This window comes from Urocitellus parryii, chromosome 11, assembly GCF_045843805.1.
Source record: "Urocitellus parryii isolate mUroPar1 chromosome 11, mUroPar1.hap1, whole genome shotgun sequence".
Lineage (NCBI taxonomy): Eukaryota > Metazoa > Chordata > Mammalia > Rodentia > Sciuridae > Urocitellus > Urocitellus parryii.
The window spans coordinates 41,758,355-41,778,263 of NC_135541.1; the positions used below are offsets into that span (position 1 = coordinate 41,758,355).

Sequence of the window (19,909 nt, forward strand, 5' to 3'; positions counted from 1 at the left end):
TTTCCATGCAATTTCCCTTCTCTCTCCCTTAAAATGCCAGCTTTTATTATGAGACTTTTTTTTTGTATTTTACTTTATAGGTTATGGTTAGCATTGACATATATTCTTTTATTTGATCTATGACATGGCCCTTTGAGATAAAATTTACCGTGTTCCACATTTTAAGATGAATATAATAAGCTTCAAAGAGATGAAATGACTTTTCTATAGAGCTGAGGACTGGGTCTTAAGGAAGTTCCTTTTGGCCCTGTTTTTTTTTTTTTTTTTTTTTTTTTCTGTGACACCATGTTGCTTCTTCATTTGGTTTGTTAGATTCTTAGCACTATAATTTTCATGTCTACAGGAGGCAGACCTATGAGTGCCATGCTAAAGACCTGTCTGGCTAGCTTGCTGCCAGCCTTCTTGACTACTGTTCAGCCCCTTTTAGGAGTTTTTAGTGTTAGCAGAGAGGTGAGAGAAAGATTGATACATTTATTTGGCTTGATGCCTGTGTGGTGTGATTGGATAAAAAAAGAAAAATGAACAGAATTCTTTTTTCACAGTGGCTTAAATAGAGGTCACACTTCTGGGAGGAAATACTATCTTCAGAAAAGACACTAAAAAGGACAACACATTTAATGTGTATCATGAAATAATAACTTGTTAACATGTTGACTATCACCTTAGGAATCTGGGTCAATAGAAACCAGGGTCAATAGATTTTGATTTGGGCAAAGGGGGCAGCAATATAGGAGTCGAAAAAAGATATTAAACAGGGTACTCTTCTGCATGGGTAGAACTTGTTTCTCTGCACATTTAGGTTGCTTTAGTTTTTATTTATTCCCCCTGTTGTCTTCAGAGTGAAAATAATTTATACTATTGTAAGAATACATTCATTTATTCAGTGAAACAAACTTTTGTTGAGTAACTACCACATACAAAGCACTATACCTGCAATGGAAAGACAAGAGGGAGCCAAGCTTACCCTTTATCTTATAGAACTCCCACATCTACGACAAGAGCAAGAGGCTGCAAAAGCCATTTTTTCCTCCAGAGATATTATGTCAAATTTCAAACATAAAGAAAAGTGGTAAGCATTCTGCAACAAACTCCCAGAAGCTCTACCATTACCCTTTATCTGGATCTCTCTGCCTCTATCAGTACATCTGGAGATTTTAGAGTAAGTTGGACATTATTACACCTGTAAAAGCAGTTTGAAATCTTAAAAGCCCTTTACCTTTGTGAGATATTTAATCAGTTCTAATTAAGATATTAACCCTGTTTGTTAGCTCTCTACAACCCTGACCAACACCTACACTAGATTTTATTTACTGTCCACTGTACACTTTTTATATCTTATTTAATTCCTATGAAAGTCAGGCAAGGAGGATGTGATCACTTTCTTTGCTGATGAAGAAACTGAGGATGGAGGGGATTAAGTATATTACTATTTGTAGCTGCTAATTCTCCTAATGCTGGAACAAAATCATGAGTTTTCCCAAATAGTTTCGGAGTTTTTTTTTTTTTTTGTATGTGGTATTGAAGATCTAACCCAGGGCCTTGTCCATGATAAGTGCATGCCCTGCCCCAAGTCTAGGTTTTATGACTATAAGAAATAAATTTAAATAGATATTATAGAGGATAGCTGGTCAAATTCTAGCCTTCATCAAGCAAGATGCCTGTGTCCACAGATGAGACCCCTAGGTAGAGAGAGTGAGTTATCATTATTTAAGTTTCAAATCCCAGAGAATGTATCTGTCCATCCTTAATTTTTAGGATAAATATATGAACTCATAATAAAAGTTATCCAGTTTCTAAAATTTAGATGTCCAAAGTTAGATTCACAGTTAAAGAATCGTATTTGAGATTGTGCTTCACAAATTTTAACCCCAAACTTTTGTTTATACCCCAGTACCTTGTAGTCACCTCTTAAAAAGGTGTATTCTTCCTTTCATTTGCATTCCTTTAAGTATGTATATAACTAAACTAGTTATTTTTTAGCCTCCTATGAACCCAGTAGCTCTGGAAGTACTTCTGAGCCAAGTCCTCACTCAAAGTGTATCCCTGTGTGTTGAGCTTTGACCGCTGTGCTGGTTGCGTGATATAGTGACTGCAGGATTTCTGTAAAGGCTGATGGGTGTCTGAAGCCTCCCTGCATGGAGAGGCTATGGATTAGGTGAGATCTGTGAATGACTTTAGTATTGAGAGAGAGTACGATCTCAGCTCTATGGCCCTGTCAGTAGCCATACCCACATCCTTTCAGAATGCTTGGTGTGGCCTCTAGGCCTTGTAGTCTCAAACAGCAGTGTCTTTGGACTTAAAACTGCAGAGGGACTGTTCAGAGGGAATTAAGGAGCTGCCTAAGTGGCTCTGCCTTGCCTGGACTCTGCTTCTCATTATGGCTTTGCTCCTGTCTGAACTGTGTCCTCGCCTCACCTAGTAATGCCACATGTGTAGAATCTGGGATATTACCCAAGTAAAGTGAAACAAGCTATTAGGAAATAAAAGCTTTCTTTCTTTTTCCCAATTAATTATTCATAATTGTATTGATAATAAGGACTTTATTTTTTTTCTATCATTATTTTTACTCTCGTTACTTGACCACTGATTCGTGAAAAGTTTTGATCATGGACTAGCACCAGCCCATGTTTTTGGCCTTTGGGAACAGCTGGTGCATATGACCCCTGAAGTTCTTCTACACCGCTGGCATTGTGTGAAGCTCAGAGATGTGGAGAGAGTCGGACAAGAGAAAAGCCTCCTGCAGTTGTCTTGGCATATGGCCATGTGGTCTGGCCTTGGCCAGGGGTCAGCGGCAAACCAATGGACCTGAGAAGGAGAGTGAATCACTGTGCAAGTATTTATCAGGCACCGCCCACGTCCTGGGAAGCAGCAGCTGGACAGTGGGGTGGGAGATTGGGTTTGGAGTTCAAGTGGTCAGGGTTTCTCCCCAGAATTTTTGCCTACTGTCTGCATGAGTTGCACAGTTCCCTTCACTATAGTCCTTCATTTCCTCTTTGTGAAAGGGAGTCAATGGCAGTATTATGTATCAGAAGGTATATGGTAAATTGTAGAAAGCTGGTAGGAGTGATGCATTTGATGATAATGATGACAACTGACAAAGTTGATTTTTAGAAAGAAAATTCATGAGCTGTATTTTTCATATAATTATCTGTTGATGCATTTAAGAAATCCAACAGTGACGGAAAATAGAACTCACCTAGTTCAAGGGGTAGGCACATTCTAAAATAATTTTGTTTAAACTTTATGGACAGCTTGGAGGGAATATATGGGGGGGGGAGAGAAAGTGATTTTACTACCTTGACTATTCTATTCATTTGCAATTAAGCTTGTTAACACTATATAATGAAAATTTAGAAAGCAGTGTTATAGTTTTAGATTAGATTTAAATCTGAAATGTTCGTTAATAAGGGTAAATGTGAATATTCCAGAAATCTCTTTAAGCCATCTGACCAGAGCAACTGTTTCTGAAAATTACCTTCATTTGAAAGATATTGGCATACATTTGAATTAAATACAAGAATTTTTTTAAAAAAGAATTCCCTATTTAAAAAACTATTTTTACTTAAAACTAAAATAATTTTTAAAAAAATTTTGTTTTCCAGAAACAATAATAAAGATGTATTAGTCAGCTTTTCATTACTGTAACATATGCCTGAGATTAAAAAAAAAACTCAAAAAGAGAAGTTAATCTTGGCTCAGTTTTGGAAGTTTTAGTCCATAGTAGCTGTCTCCATTGCTACTGGGGCTGGGGTGAGGCAGTAAATACATCATGGTGAGGAGCATGGCAAATGTAATTGCTTACCTCATGGCAGCCAGGAAGGAGAGAGAGAGAGAGAGAGAGAGAGAGAGAGAGAGAGAGAGAGAGAGAAAGAAGAGAAGAGAAGAGAAGAGAAGAGAAGAGAAGAGAAGAGAAGAGAACATGGTCCCAATATCTCCACTCAAGGGCACTCCCCCAGTAACCTATTAGGTCCCACTTTCTGAAGGTCACACAGGCCTTTGGATGATACTTCAAAACCATAGAAAATAGAAACAAGATATTTTGCAAAATGTGGACCTAAATAAGCCACTGTAAAAAAGGTAGACTTACTTTCAACCTCTTCAAAACAGAGGCTACTTTTTGTTCTTCAACCTTCAAAACAAGGTGAAGAACAACCAACATATAAGCAACCTTAAGAAGGGGGTTGTCAAAATGAAGCTTCACTGTTGAACATGAACTCCTTAGAAGATTTCCTGTTTGAGCAGGAGCAGGCAAGAGCAGGGTGAGTGAGGCTCACCTCGTGTAGCTAACGGAGGGGTAAGGCCAGGTTTCTACTCTCAAGCTATGCTCTTTCTGCAGCTCCCAGAGCAAGGTTGGGGGAGAGAAGGAACCAGGGAGAAAGCAAATCCATCCTGAGATGCCCCAATCAAATGTTGTAGAACAGTTTCACTTGTACCTCAGCAGTACCTTGGATGGTACTGTCTTCACCAACCATCATTCTTTGGATGATGGCTGTAAGAATTGTGGTGCTCATCAGTTCCTGCCAGAGTTGTTCAAGGGCTCTGATTCATTCAGCAAATCTTTGTTGGAAATTTATTCCAGTTAGTTTGTTAAATATTGGGAACATGGCAATAAACAACACAGAGCTGCTGTCCTCAGGTTCTCCTATTCTGGAATAGAGATGGGTGAAATCAGCAGTGTAAGTGGAGTGGAAATTTGGGTAACAAAGCCATGTTAGGATAAAGAGGTGAGGAGGTGGTGACATGTTGGTTAGCAGGCCATTGGCTGAATTGCAGTTAGGTCATGAACACGTGGGGTGGGTGGTCTATAAACAGGATCACCATGGGGCTGCCACTACAGTAAGGTGGGAGCTTAGAATGGTAAGAAAGTAGCACGGTAAGCCAGTCAAGTCCCTTTTATGTATTCAATGCTGCTTATGATGGAATATTCTTTTGGGGCATTATGGATAGAGCTCCTTTACCTATCAGCCACAGACAAAAAGGCAGAAGCCATTTGCTGCACATTTTCTGACTTTCCTAGCTTGAGGACCTGAATTTAAAAACTTGGTAGATGAGCTCTCAGCACTTTCAATGCAGAGTCCTCCCTGGCAGACAGAGAGGCTCTCCTCCTGCAGTCCCCTTGTGCCCCCAAGGATGAAGCAGTGGATTAACCACTCCTGTCCATGGGGGTGGGGCTGATTGACCAGCCTTTCCTCCTCCTTTTGGGGGCGTGTGACTCAGAGACAGTGACATCAGCCATGACTTCATCCACCCAGAGGAAAGAGCATGCAGAAGGAGAGCCCGTCTGGTTGCTGCCCTCCCTTCCCCATGTTTTATCTTGTCTAGGACATTGTCATGGTGCTGCTATTGTGCTCCATGGTTTTTTTTTTTTTTTTTAAACCAGCCTTTTCTGTCATTCCCTCTCACTTCCTTTTTCCATCTTGGTCATTTTATTCATTCTCATGTTTGACCTATTCTATCCCTTCACCCCATCTTCCCTTGGCCTCTTTGTCCATCTTTCGCTTTTATCTTATCTTTATTCTTAGCCTCTTCTTCTAGTTTTTCTTGTTTCATTTTCTCTCCTACTCATCCTCCTTTTTCCCCTTCATTTTCCATTTTCCCTTCCTTTTTCTCTGCTTTTCTGCTTTCTCTTTGTCAGAAATGTACATGGAAATGGATCTTCCTACCTCCCCACTCTTCCCAGGATTCCTGCTATGTTGTTGCCATCCCATCCTCCCTAAAACACATTCACAAATCACCCTCTGCTCAAGAACTGAGAGTGGATCCCATTCTTTTCTGGCCTGAGCGTCTAACACAAATCCAGATTTGCCTCTGACATTTCAGCACAGTCTCTCAGTCCCACTTATGATTCACGTCTGTAGTTATGCTGCCTCTAGCTCTTTTCCTCAGGCAGTTGCCCCACCTGATGGCCTCCATTCTCCTTCCTTGCTCTTTGCCTTCTCTGCTTATGCAGATCATATGCTTCCTCCTAGATAACTTCTCTCCTCTCCCTGATGCATGAGAAAGTGTATCTCCTTGTGACCATGGAGAGATCTTAGTTTATAAGAATTTGAATTACTCAGTATTACTTTTATCTTTCTCTGGAGTGTTTCATATGTACAAATTCTTTGTTCTACTTAGCCAGTAAATAATTTGAAGATTGGGAACAGGATTTTGTGAGTGTCCCCAGGCTTCCTATTTAATCTTCACAATCCCCAGTTCTCCAAACTGACAGGTCCAGTGGCAGTTCTAGTGGAGTGGTTCAGGTCCAGCTACTCTGCACAGTGGAGCCTCTTCTCCAGAGCCTCCCAGCGGGGATGTATAACCCAGCACTGATATTGCATAGCTGTGTGGCCTTGGGTAAGCTACTCAACTACTCTTTATTTCAATTTCCCCAACCTCTGATGATTACTGATGACCATAACAGTACATGTGCCATAGGTTTGTTGAGAGATCCGATGAGCAAGTGTATGTCAACTGTTTAGAACAGCATCCAGCACATATTAAGCACTTCTTAAATGTTTGTTTTATTATTATTTGAATATTAGTTCCATCACACTTTTCCATCTTGGGAGGCTGACTCACCTTAGTTCAAACCTCAGTTCTTCTACCTACCACCGGTTATGTTAGTCACCTAATGTCTGTGGGTCTCACTTTGTTCATTTACAGCAAAGTTGAACTCACAGGCTTATTGGTTGGATTCAGTTTACTGAGTTTTACATGTTCATGTGTCTATTCTGGCACATCTCCAGTAACTGTGAGTCTCCTCCATTGTCCATGCTCTTCTCAAAATTGTAAGTGGGCCTCAATCTCCCCTAGTAGGCTCTTGGCTCATTTTTAGGGAAAGAGGATAATTTATTCATCTGTATCCTTAGAGTTAATATCAAATAACTAATTCTCAAATGAAATATCTGTCAGCCCTGGTTTGTGGTCAGGTGTGTGCTAGTATGCTGGGGGATGATGAAATACAGAACTGTCTAGCTGCTCACAGAGCTCTGAGTACCTCGTACAAGGACTCTTGACAAAAGATACAAGATGTGTTCCTAGAAGTGATATTTTCTATGAGATTGGATCATTATGGATCCTTCACAAGAAAGAGGTTATGAAGTTCTCATCTTATGTTACTGCTCATGTTATGAAGGAATTTCTCAGATGTCACCTTGTTCATTCCCAATAGGAAATGACTGCAACAGTTGAATAAATGAACAGGTTAGGATGTTCATACCCAAGTAAGCAGATCCCAAGGAAATGCCAATTGGGAAAGTAAAGAACACCCATCTTTTCTGGGTTGGGGATATGTAAAGATGTATAAAGTTTGCTTTGAAGGACATTTGGGGGAAGAAAAAAAAGGGGGCATCCATGTGAGTTAGTTTGGAACTAAGAGTGGGTTGTCCTCAAATGTCCCAAAGCACTCCAATTTGATGGAACTCTTTTTCCGCTGCAGTCCCCCTCTCTGTTGGCACTTGGCAGCCATTCAATGGTGCTGCACTGACCCAGGAGTCTATGCCAGGAAGTGAATGAATCCATTTTCCAATTAAAATGAAACTTCTCCAAAGGACCTACTCACCCTGAGAGGAGAAATTTATCTTCCTGGCAGTTGGGCTTGGCTAAAATATGTCTTTGCTCCTGAAACAGACTGAGAAAAGCCATTAACTTGAATGAAAAAGGAGAAACTGGGACAGTTATTATTCACAAGCTCATTCATTTATCCATTCATTCCTTATTTTCATTTCCACAAACTCTTATTTAGTTTGTATATCTCTGCTCATTCATTCATTTATTCACTCATTCAGTTAACATTACTCATCATCTATATATCAGATATAATGCTTGGTCCTAGGAATAGAGGGATTTTAAAAACCACACTTCCCGCCTTAGAGGAGCTTTTAGTCTAATGAGAAGGTCAGGGATGTGAACAGATGATGGGAAGTGCAATGGTAGGCATATTCAGAGTATTGTAGGGGCACAGAACAGGGGCATCCAGCTCAGGGGAGCAGGGACAATTTCATGGAGTGGATACCATCATATTTGAGTCCTAACTGATGAGTATCTGACTCTTAAAGGGCCTGAAGAGGTGGGAACAATTAACTGAATTTAAATTGGAAGGATGATTAGATGTAAAGGATGAGAGAGAAGAGAAAGACGATTACTCCCTTGTTCACCAGACCAACAAACAGAAAAATCAAGGAGAAGGAAGCCATTCAGGAGAAGAACACAGGTTCTGCCTTGGACATGTTGAGTTGGAGGTGCAGGGGGACACCCAGGAGACATGTCTCAGGAGAGTTGGAATCGGAGTTTGAGATTTGGCATGGCATTCAACTTGCAGTTGGTTGGAATCATGGGAGTAACCTTGAGATGCACCAGGAGCATGTGAACAGTGAGAGAGCATATGACTGAGGCCGAGATCCTGGGGAGCATCCACATCGAAAGATGAACTAAGAAAAGGAGCTCTTGAAGGAGCCAGGAGAGTCTTGATGAGAAGGGCAGGAGGGAATCCTGGAGAAGGAGGTAGTAATGAAGATCTCTTCCCTTCTCCACTTGTTCACATGTCTGCTTTCTTTTGTTCCTATTCCAAGACCCTCTTACTCTTTCCAGAACCTTCTTTGCATATTAGTACTCCCTCCTTCCCTCCCTCCTGTAGACAAGACCACCAAAAAAGAGTTGTCCTGCCTAGTTCACATGGAATCTCTCCTGTCTGCTTGGCACTTGTGCATTTTTCATGCTTTAGGGAGACAGAGACCTGAACTAACCTTGGGCTGGACGTTAAGAGATAGAAAGTTTATTCTGACATTCTGCTTTCTGTCCTTGACCTTGGGACCATCATGGTCCCTTTCTGGGTGTTAGCTTCCTAATCTGAAAAGTGAGGTATATAATTTCTTTCCTTCCTTGCTTTAAGGAATTATACAGCTCAGATGAGATCATGCATGTCAAAGTGCTTTGAAAAATATGAAGCTCTGTAGCAGTGGTGAGTGAATCTTGTCATCTTATTTCATTTAATGTTCACAACATCCTTTGGGATAAGTGCTAGTAATATTGGCTTTGAGGAATCTGAGGTTTTGGGGTATTAATTTTTCTAAAGCCACACAGCTTTAGGAAATGATGAGGACAGCTCTCAGACTCAGACATGCTGGACTTTAATGTTCTTTGACTTCACATACTATAGCCTTATTTTCCTGGTACTTGAGGTGGTATCACTGTCCTGGACAAAGTCAGCTTTGCTGAATCTGATCAGTTGTCATGCAATTGGTAACATTTTCATGGTTGGGAATCAGCTCTAGTGTGGATGATGAGTTTATCTGTCAGTACAAGAGCAGGGCTTCGGGGAGGTAGGGAAAGGATTGCATTTAAGTCTAGCTTTTGAAAATGAATTATATAATGAAATTATTTCATTTTACAAATAAATCATATGATGGCACAGTTAAGCAAACTCTTCTCTAATGGGAATAATCTGTCTCATCAGTTCAGATTTTTGTTTCCTGGGTATCTTTCTCTCCAGTAGCATTGATATTTATTCTACTTGACCTTTAGGCTTTAGCTCAAATCTCCCCACCATGAAGCCTTTTCTAGCCATCAAGCCCTTTCTCTTCTCTGAACCCTGTGATTAGTCATTACAGGCAGATATATGACCACACAAAATATTATGATGAAGTTGAGGCTGACTCACCAAACCTTGGTATCAGGCTCATTACATTATTGTCATACGTCATACTTTTAATTACCTTTGCCTTTGTGCACATCTTTCTCCAATTCCATTGTAACTTGCTTTTGAAAAGGATTAGCTTTAATTTTTTTTGTACCTCCTGAAGTTTTGTGTGTTTTTTCCCCATGAGTTTTTCTTGTCTTTTGTCTTCCAGAAGTTTGTTATATTGAGGTAGATCAAGGTACATGAATATGTAATTCAGATACAGTGTGGAATGCAGAAGTGAGATGGTGGGGGTGGTCTCCCAGCAAGGGTAACTTCTGAGGATTAAGGATTTGAGTCCACGGCAAAAATTTGATAAGGGGAGAAGGTCAGAGAGTCAATCCAGGTAGAGGCACCTGCCTAAACAGAGGCACAGAAATAAAGAATGTAATGTATTAGGAAAGTAAACGAATGATGTGAGGACTAAGTGGAGATTGTTACAGAGAGGCCATGAGGGAGGAAGTCATCATATGATAATGATAATGGCAACTTGAACCAAGGGGCTATGAGAACTGTTTAAAGAAAGAAGTGGAATGGTGAGTCTTCAGTGTTAGAGAGATGCCTCCAGTAGCACCAACCTCAGTTGACCTGCCTGTGTACCCTTTCTAGTGTTTGGTCTTGGTCTCTGTGGACAGGAGTTTGAAATACACAGTTGTTTCATTCATTCCGGGGAGGTTCTCATAGGGGCTTATGATCCACTCCATGTTTTCAGCATCATTTTTCTTTTAAGAAAGATGTTGAGGATTAAGTTTCTTCCTGAAACTTCTTTCCTCAGTGGTCTGTCTGCCCTAATTTGGGGTCTTGAACAGAGTAAGGGTAGTAAAGTTTCATGGGTAGTTGTTCTGAAAAATACCATGAGCATTGGGAATGTGTAGACAGGATCAGTTATGAGCAGAGAGTGCAGGATCTCTGTTCCTTCCATTTAATCACTGCACACCACAGGGAGCCAGAGAAAATCTCTTTGCAACTTAATTGTAAAATACTTGGATGATCTTTCTTTACCTTGCCATCCCTAGTTTCTTATGTTGCTTCTAGACTCTCTGCTGTCAGAGTGGCTTCCTTGTTTCCCTCACCAGTGTCCTCGGTGTCTAGAAGCAGCAGAAACCTTACAGCTGCTGGGATGTTGCAGTGGGAGGCAAAAGGCAAAGGCTCTTCTTCTCTGCCCTGAGGCTGGCAGGGCAACTGATGGCTGGCCTTGAATCTGGGACATACTCTCTCTCCGCACTCACAGCCATGTGAGCCTCTTCCCAAGAAGGACTATGGTTTTATGAAGTAATAAATGATTTGGTTGCTTTCAAGCTGGCAGATTGCTTAGCTCAAAGGATTGTTGTGGGAATGTAGAAACCTGTAATGCCGAGTCATATATCATTGCTGATCCTTTTTTTCTTGAAAAACTAGTTGCTTGGTACCTGGAGGACAGAAAGACTTGACAGAACGACTTCAGCACAGAAGGCTCCTAGTTTGAATTGGAGTAAGCTATCACATAATAAGATGCAGCGAATGTTGGCAAGTGTGGAGGGTCAACTGTGTGTTCTCTCTAACCCAAACTGTTGTTAGGTTCATAGAAGTTCAGTGATTAGTTCAAGACTGAAATAGAAATTTCTGGAACTTTTGAGATTGTTTTTTAAAAAAAATTGTATTTGGAAGGGCTTTTGTTTGTTTGTTTGTTTTGTGCTGTAAAGAATGGCAGTAGCTTTCAGTGTAACTTTTCCAGAAGGCCCAGACACAGCTCTTCTAGGGTTAGGAGCCTCAGGGTGGTCACTGTGGCATTGGGGAAGGAAAGACCACCAATATTAGAACAGGTACCTAACATTAGGGCTAAGGCCTTGGGGTCTGACCCTAAGTTTCTACATCCTTGGTAAGAGTGTATTATGTATCACCTGCACACCTCTGAATGGCCCTGAGAATCAAACAAGATGAGGCTGTGGGATCCCTTTTTCAAACTGTGGAGGAAACAAGAGGCCAGTCAAGGCATGATGCAGGCCCAATGGCTACTGGGACAGAATTGACTCAGTGAGGTTGGGGCCTGTGACTGGTATTGCACTGATTGGAGAGGAGGAAGGACAGAGAGATTTTCCCATAAAACCATATTAAAAAATCTCATCTCCAGGGGTCTTGGCCAATCTGGCAGTTGGGACTGGGGTTGCAAAGTCCTTGTGAATCATGCAACTCAATGAAGAACTGCATGGGACACTCACAGACAGCTAGTTAATATCTGGAAGAAAGGGATCAGACTTCTGGACACACTCTCTCTCTCACCCAAATTCTCCCTGCTTTTCTTTGCTGCCTAATCTCTAGACTTTGTTTTCGTAGAGAAAGCAGGGATTTTTCCTTCACAGATCATGTGCATTCTTAAAGATACCTTGTACTTCCAACAATGTGCTCTTTCTGTTTCCTCATCCTATTGTAAGATTTACTCAGGTCTCTGGCTTTGTCAGTGAAGCAGGTGTGGTCTCAGGAGGAAATGATGCTCCTGGATCCCTCACTCCTCCAATTCCAGAATGTCTCCTTTGGGCAAAAGTCCTAAAATTCTCTTAGAGACATTCTGTTTGGGTTTCATTGTTCACAGTGGCTGTCTGCTGGCTATGTTCCAGTGACCCAAAACAAGATCTAGCATAAGCACTTGTACTCTGAATTTGTGAAGATTTTTTTGTTTGGCTCTGGCTAGAAGCATGCAGGTAAAGTTGTGGTTGTATGTAAAATTGAACAAACAGCACTGGACACTTTTGTGTTGCTCTGAGGAGGTAACTCACGTGGGTCCCTTCATAAATGTTGCAGCACTGCTCAGAAGAGAGGGATCGGAAGGAGAAACTGAACAGTATGTCTTTCAATTCAGTAAATATTTATTGAGTACCTACTGCGTGTTGCCCTCTAGCAGATATTAGAATATGTCTCATTTGGAACTTCAGGTTTGTTGCCTGTACATTCCCCCAAATGCCCTTGAGTTTATGATAAATTCCTTTCATTAGCCTCTTCTAGAGAGAATAATTGCATACAGGACATAGAAAGTTGCCTGAGTGGTAGGAACCCTTTTCTTGACAGTGCTTCAGTTCCCTTTACCCTGTGTGTGTGTATGTGCATATGTGTGTGTGTGTGTGTGTTTTCTTTGTTTCTACATGCTTGGTAGATAGTGGCCACTTCACAGTTTCCAAGTTTTATCTTACATCCAGACCCCAGTTCCCCAATTCCATTCACAGGCAGGAGTTAAATGGCTCTACTGAATAGACATTCTAAATTTCTGGGAGAAGAAATCTGATTGGTTCAGCCAGCTCCCATGTCTTTCCATAATCCAGTCAGGTTCTCATAAATTAGAATGAGAACTGTGTGGTTTCCACTCAGCCTGGGGGATAGGGGAAGGAGAGGAGACCATCATCAAATATGGTGAACAAGACTGACAAGTCCTTGATATCACAGAGGTTACAGTCTTGGAGGAAAGAAAGACAATAAACAAATATGCAATGCTATGATAGCCAGACCTAACCTCACTTAGGAAGCCTGAGGGGTGGGTTAAGCAAAGGAACAGGAGAAAATGGATCCTGGGAAGGAGCAAAGTGACAAGTAATTGATGAATTTTCCAGGTGGAGTTGTCAGAGGAAAGAAAAAACCGAGTGGTAAGGAAAAATCTGACTATGTAGCAATGTGGAAAAAACAAACCTTTAAAAATTATTCAACAATGGCTTGATTATGTGGCTGTTCTCTTTGGCTTGGATTGCAAGTTCTATGAGGGAAGAGACCATCTTTTTCATTGCCTTTGGAACCACTTGACTCCTGGAGAATTTTACATGGCCCGGCATGTTCAGATTCACTGTAATGTAATGTCTTGGTGCAGTTTTCTCCCCAGATTTCAGCTGCTCATGTTAAAATATTACATGTTTGAAGCATACTCTCTCACCCTTCACTGGGAAGATGAATTGCATATTCTCATAGAGTGTTTTTTCTCTCTCCAGGTTGTCAAAGTGGGATAAAGGGAAATTATGGTCATTTTTGGAAGGATCAATAATTGCCATTTTTCTTTCCTATAAAGTACTGTTTTTATGTCACACTGTGCACCCCAAGCCCTCGAACAGATGTTTTAACAGACATTGTTGGCTGTATTTTTGTTTTGAAAATTCTGAAACATTACCGAAAGAGGAGAGGGCTAGGGAAAAAAAGAACCCATAATTGATTCTAATATATATTTAATTTGGCAGAACTTGAGAGAGACTTGCTGGGATAAGGCGGGACATTTCTTTGATCTTCCAGACTTCTTATCATGGAAGGCAACAGGTGTCACAGCACGGTATGTTAATTACAAGTTGGATTTTATTTGCACTCTTCCATTCTTGGGTGTCTGTGTATATGTATTGCTTTCTTAACTCTCTTTGACTGGACATTCTGTTTGTACATCTGCATGCGATTTTGAATACTTGAAACATCTTGAGTCTATCTTCCATCTCCACTACACATGCCCAGATACTATTCCAATTCCTTCGAGGCCAGAAATGTGAGTATCCAAGGTGAAGACCATTCCTTAAAATGGACACATTTGGAGGAAACATGAAAAATCTGGAGTAATGGTGCCTTTTTGCCCAAAAGCACCTTTTCCTAGGCAACTAAAAATTAGGGCAGGAGATGTTTTTCAAGGAAGTTGATTTTAAGTGGATGAATGTGATATGAATTTATTTTGGTTTTGTATAAATGTGCTGGACTCTGTATAAATGGTATACCACTGTAGAGGTATGTATGTTGGAATCAGCCACTATTTTTCAGTAAGTTATGAATGTTAAAAATAAAGTATGTGCTACATGTAGGAGACTTTTACAGAATACTTATTGCATATGAAATTGTGGCTGATATAATTAACAGTGGGAATGTGCCTGGATATGTGCAGAAGATGGACAGGAAATCTGTTCATATATGGCCAGTTTGTTACCATCTTAACCGCAGTTAGGGGACTGCATAAGGGTGAGAGGTTTTCTCAAATTGAGAAGGATTTTGAATCTGGATTGAACAAATCTGTGAGGCAGAGGATCCATTCCCAGAGGAAGAGATAAACCTGTATAAAGTAGAGAGCAGGTGTTGTATCTTAAATTCTGTGCCTTCAGAGCAGGCATGTCCTCCCCATTTTTTATTATATAAACTCAGGAGAAGCCGGGAACAGCAGTACCATTCCCCCTGTGCTCCTCCTGTCTATCCCATGGTGCAGGGTTTGGCCTTTTCTTGTGGTGAGTTGATAAGAGTGTGATAGATCAGCAGCCCTACTTCCAGAAGGAGATACTGGTGAAGGCCTTTGATGAGCACATCATTCTTCATGTGGCGTCCACCAGCACCTCCCTTCAGCAGAGCAATCATCTGCCAAAGGTCTCAGAGAGGAGAGCATCCATATGCACATGAAGACAGCCTCAGCCAACCTCAGGTACTCACCCCTCTAGTGGTCTGAACTTTGCCCTGGAGGGTGTAATTAGTCACCATTATAGTTTTCACCACTGGGGAGGAGGCATGGGTGAAGACCTCATCTTGGGCATTCCTCTTGTGTGACATTGTCTAAGTTATTAAAAGAATTTCTGGAGGCTTTTTTTCTACTTTTGTGCATCAGTGAAGGAATTGTTCTGATTTTACCAAAATAGACCTGATAGTTAAAATATGCTAGTAGTTGTGTGTTGGTAGGCCATTGGCTTCAAGGCTTATAGGACTCAAAAATAAAACCAAAGATGGAGAAAGACCTGGTTTTCCTTTTCTTTGGGTCTTGTTTAATCCAGCACTTTTATTTCCCCTTGGTTCTTTCTTATGGCTCTGGATACTGTAAACAACTGTTTCCTCGTGCCTGATGCCATATTCAGACCTCAAGGAGGGGGCTTTTTGAAGCTAGTCCCAGCTCACATAGATTTAAATCAAATAGTAAGTATGGAGGTCATATGGTGACTTGTATCCTTAATAACTGTGTGCTCTTGGGCATGTGTCTTTGTTGAGTCTCACACTACTTATCTGCAAAATGGAGATCATGGTACCTACCTAAAGGCTGGTTGGGACAATCCTGTTCAAGCAATTTTCCAAACTAGCTTGATTCTAAGAATCACTTGAATAATTTTTTCAACACCAATTCCCAGGAGTTGCAGTTTTCTGCTTCCTGAAATCTCTATGGGATACACCTGGGAACTTGTATGTTTAACAAGTGCCGGGGTGGCTATTTGGTCAGGTATATTTGGACAACAATAAATAGAATATACTTGAAAGTCTTATGATTCTGAGATGGTCTATACTTGTGAGAGACTGGGAGTATTTTAAAGGCCTAATATAGTGAATTTAAAATTGAAGGGCTTCTTGTTGACATCAGAACATACTTGCAATCTTCCATCTCTGTCTGTGACACTCTCAGATCTTAAGGAAGCAAAACAGTTTAATGCTCATAATTGATTTATTGGCCATTCAGTCATCCCTGCCATTTTTTTTTATTGGCTACATTGCTCATGACTCATTCTATTTTCATTAGTACAAATTAACAATCCCCACTCCCCCCACCCTGCCCCATACTTGTGGGCAAGTTCAGACCTCCCTTTCAGTTTCCTTCTCTGCAGAGGAGAGCCTGCAGACTTTGGGCACCCAGCACTCAATTCCTTCTGCATAGGTGGCTGCCTTCTTTTCTGGCCCTCTTACATCTTAAGTTTGTCTTCTGTCTTTTCTTTGTTTACTCCAGTGTCTCAATTCATTTTGCCTTCTTCATTTCATCCTGCATGATCAAGGTGAAAGGAGGAACTTCTCTGAGCTTGATTGCAAATGTAGATAATAATAGTGAGTTCATGAGGTTATTGTATGGATTGAAATAATAGAAAAACTTCAAACATGGTACTGAGAAAAGTGTTTAAGGAATTATCTCCTTTTTTACTTCCCTTTCTCTATCACATTTGGCAGGGAGTATTTACATTAAGTTGCTGGCATAAAGGAAAGAAAAATCCTTGCGGTCCGACTGACCTGGATTCAGTCTCTCCATATAGTATCTGCAAGAACCTAGAGCAAATAGTCTTCCTCCCTCAGCATCGTTTCCTTTTCTGCAAGCACTCTCAGGATTACTAAGAGGTAGATATAATGGAGATGAAATATGTAACACAAAGTATTTAAACAATAAAGGTTTAATTTTTAAATTAAAAAAAAATTCCCCACTGTCTGTTCTCTCCCCTAAAATAAGGATGACCAGGGTCGGAAATAGAAAGTCTCAATGCCAAAATAACTTTGGGCAGTAGAGCAGGAACTTGGCATCCTCTGGGCAAGGAGAAGTAAAGGTTCAGATTTGGTGTTTATTTGGCTCTTACATGTGATTGTTTTGGGTGGATTTGGTGAAATGAGTGCCAAAAAGGCTAGAAGGTGTTTTTCTTTTTCTTTTTATTATTCTAGTAGAGTCTGGACTCAGGAGTGATTGGATTTCACCTTGTCTTAAAGCTTTCAAACTTGTTTTTGGTAGTGACCATATGTAAGAAATTTTTCTCTTCCTCCTCTCCTCCTTCTCTCTTTTCCTTGAAAACATTTTTCCTCTCCTCTCTAGTTGTTCTCATCCCCTGAAATACAGCATTTACTTGTGTTTATTTGGGTCATTGAGGAAATCAGCACCAGGCTGAGGACTGATTTGTAATTCTGTTCCATTCTTTTCATCATATTAATGAAAATAATTACTGCTATTTTTGTTAATAGTAATAATGGTCACTGTCATTTATCCAGTGCCCTTCTTTTATCTGTGCTAGGCGTACTGGCGAATGTTAGCTCTGTTAGTCTTCAGCAGCCATCCGTGAAAGCAGGTGGTGTTATTTCCATCTTGCAATTCACGAACTTAAGCTGAACACTGTAGTAATTTGCCATGTTCTAGCCATTGAGTGGGTGACTGTCCAGAACATGAGAGATGGTTAGTCAGAGATTCGAAAGATAAAATTTTGTATAACCAGACTAAACTATGTTCATACATATAAATACTCCCTCTAAAGAGATTTGCAGTGACTGGTAATAAATAAGCTAAAAACAGGGCCAGGTTTGGTTCAGTGATAGAGGTATGCTTAGAATACAGGAGGCCCTGAGTTCAGTCTGCAGCGCACGTGTGTGTATGTGCGTGTACTCTGCTCTTTCTCTTACACACACACACACACACACACACACACACACACAGAGAGAGAGAGAGAGAGAGAGAGAGAGAGAGAGAGAAACAAGAAAAAAAACAAAACAGTGATTAAAATGTAAAAGAATCAGAAGTCAGTGAAAATATTCATAGAATGACTGAGTTTATTCTAGGAATTTCACAGAATCTATGAGGTTCTTTAAACTTACTAATAGGTTGTTTTCTGGGTTCTTTTGACCAGAACAAAGTGGGACATGACTAGGTGAAGAACTGAGTCCATCAAAACCCAACTGTTCTTTGGGAGCCTAAGTTTGTTTTGAACACAGGGGTTTGAGAAAAAGTTTTTCTTCATTTTCAGGGGGCAAAAATATAATGTAACTTATTTAAAAGTATGTTCTAATAATAAAAATAAGTATGTTCCAATTATAATTTCAGACAAACTATTGATTTTAAAATAGTTTACATTTTCAGGAAATTTTCTAGTTGTCAATTCTCAGGAATGATGGTCCTGAAAGCTTGCCCATGCCTTACACGGAGTTCCCTTTGTTATTAACATCATTTGTTACATGTGTGGTGCGTTGGTCACAAGTGATGAACAAATATTGGTGTGTTATCATTAACTAAACTCCATACTTGTATTTGCATTTCCTTGCCTAATGGGCTTCATCTGTTCTAGGTCCCACCCAGGGTAGCACATTACATTTAGCCTTGTCTCCTCAGGCACCTCTTGGCCTCAGTGGTTGCCTAGGCTTTCCTTGTTTTTGAAGACTTCAACAGTTTTGAATAGTATTGGTCAGGTATATGGTGGGCCATTCCTCTGCTGGAAGTTGTCTGATATTTTTCTCACAGTGAGACCTGGATAGTGTGTTTTGGGGAGCAAGTTCACATGGTTCTTTCATATCACTCTTGGAATCACATTAACCTGATTCTCTGGCTGAGATCCTCTTTGTCACATTTCTACAGCTTAAAGTGTTCATTCCAACCCCTGACGCCCACTCCTTGTATACTGTACTCTTTGGAAAGAAGTCACTGTGTCTAACTCTCCAAACCTAAAGGGAGTGGGGAGTTATGTGTGCTTCATCTCTTTGAAGGTGGAAGAGCTACATATATTATTTTGAATTATTTTTGTATGGGAGACTTGTTATTTTTTCAGTTCACTTACTTTTATGGCTTTGGAATGAAGGAAATTGATGACCAGGCTTCTTAGGCCCAAGAGACATTCTGTAAGTTTGGTTTAAAGTTTACATGTCAGAATTTCTGAGACGTTTCTATGGCATAAGGGAAACTGGGGCTTTTTTTTTCTTAAATATATTTTATTTTCCTTTTAATTTTTATATTATATTAATGTACTTATATTGTTTTCCTTTTCCTTTCTCCTGCACTACAGGATACAATTCTATGTAGGTTCCAGTAAATATTCTGTCTTCCACGTTAAAGAAATGAAATAATGGTTTTTAGAAACCACTATGAAAATAATCCCTTTTTAAATTCTGGAATAATCCCTTTTAAAATAGCATTTATTTGTGTGCTTCTCGGTTTGGAGTTTTTAAGGTATATCTTTGTATTGTAATTTTTCTCACAATTACTTGCTCATCTGTCAGGATATGCATATGGATGGCATATTGATCTGTAAATGAAGAATGGGAATCTATCTCATACTCTTTTTACCATTGACATACAGAATTCTGATGTACTGGGTGAACTGTACAGCTCATAAATTGAGCTAAAGATCATCTAAATGTTCAGGTGTATGTGTACATAGGTATAGGGCAGGTAGAAGAACAGATATGTCAACCAGATCTCACATCCATAACTTACTCAGCATTCTGAGTGCAGACTTGTTTATGTGTGTTTACTCTCCGGCAACTGGAAGCCAAGCTGGATGCACCTGGGCATAGAAAGCAAAGGTGTGAGTGGCAGTTGCTGTAGGTATATATGAATCATCATCTGCCTCTAACACTGTGACTCTTAAATTGCAGCTTAATATATTCCTGTCCCTCAGTGATCAGATGGATTTCCCTTACTCTTTTGGAGAAAAGAAAGAGGATGGGGTGCTAAGTCAGCTGTGTGTGCTCTGGTGATACTGAGTAGAGAGAGCAGCTTGGGCAGGGGTCTTGTCCTTACTGAGGGTAAAGACATCAGCTTGGCAAGCAAGAAGCCTCATGCTAACATCT

The 19,909-nt window shown here is 40.3% G+C and overlaps 1 protein-coding gene across 5 annotated transcripts in view; it reads left to right on the plus strand.

Annotated features, from left to right (window-relative positions):
* The window catches only part of Fggy (FGGY carbohydrate kinase domain containing), a 394,333-nt gene that overhangs the window by 47,973 nt on the left and 326,451 nt on the right, over positions 1-19,909 (plus strand). For all 5 annotated transcript variants that reach the window (XM_026382510.2, XM_026382499.2, XM_026382516.2 and 2 more), the window contains one exon: positions 13,849-13,937. In XM_026382510.2, coding sequence (XP_026238295.2) covers positions 13,849-13,937 — 89 coding nt within the window. The remainder of the gene's footprint in view (positions 1-13,848; positions 13,938-19,909) is intronic.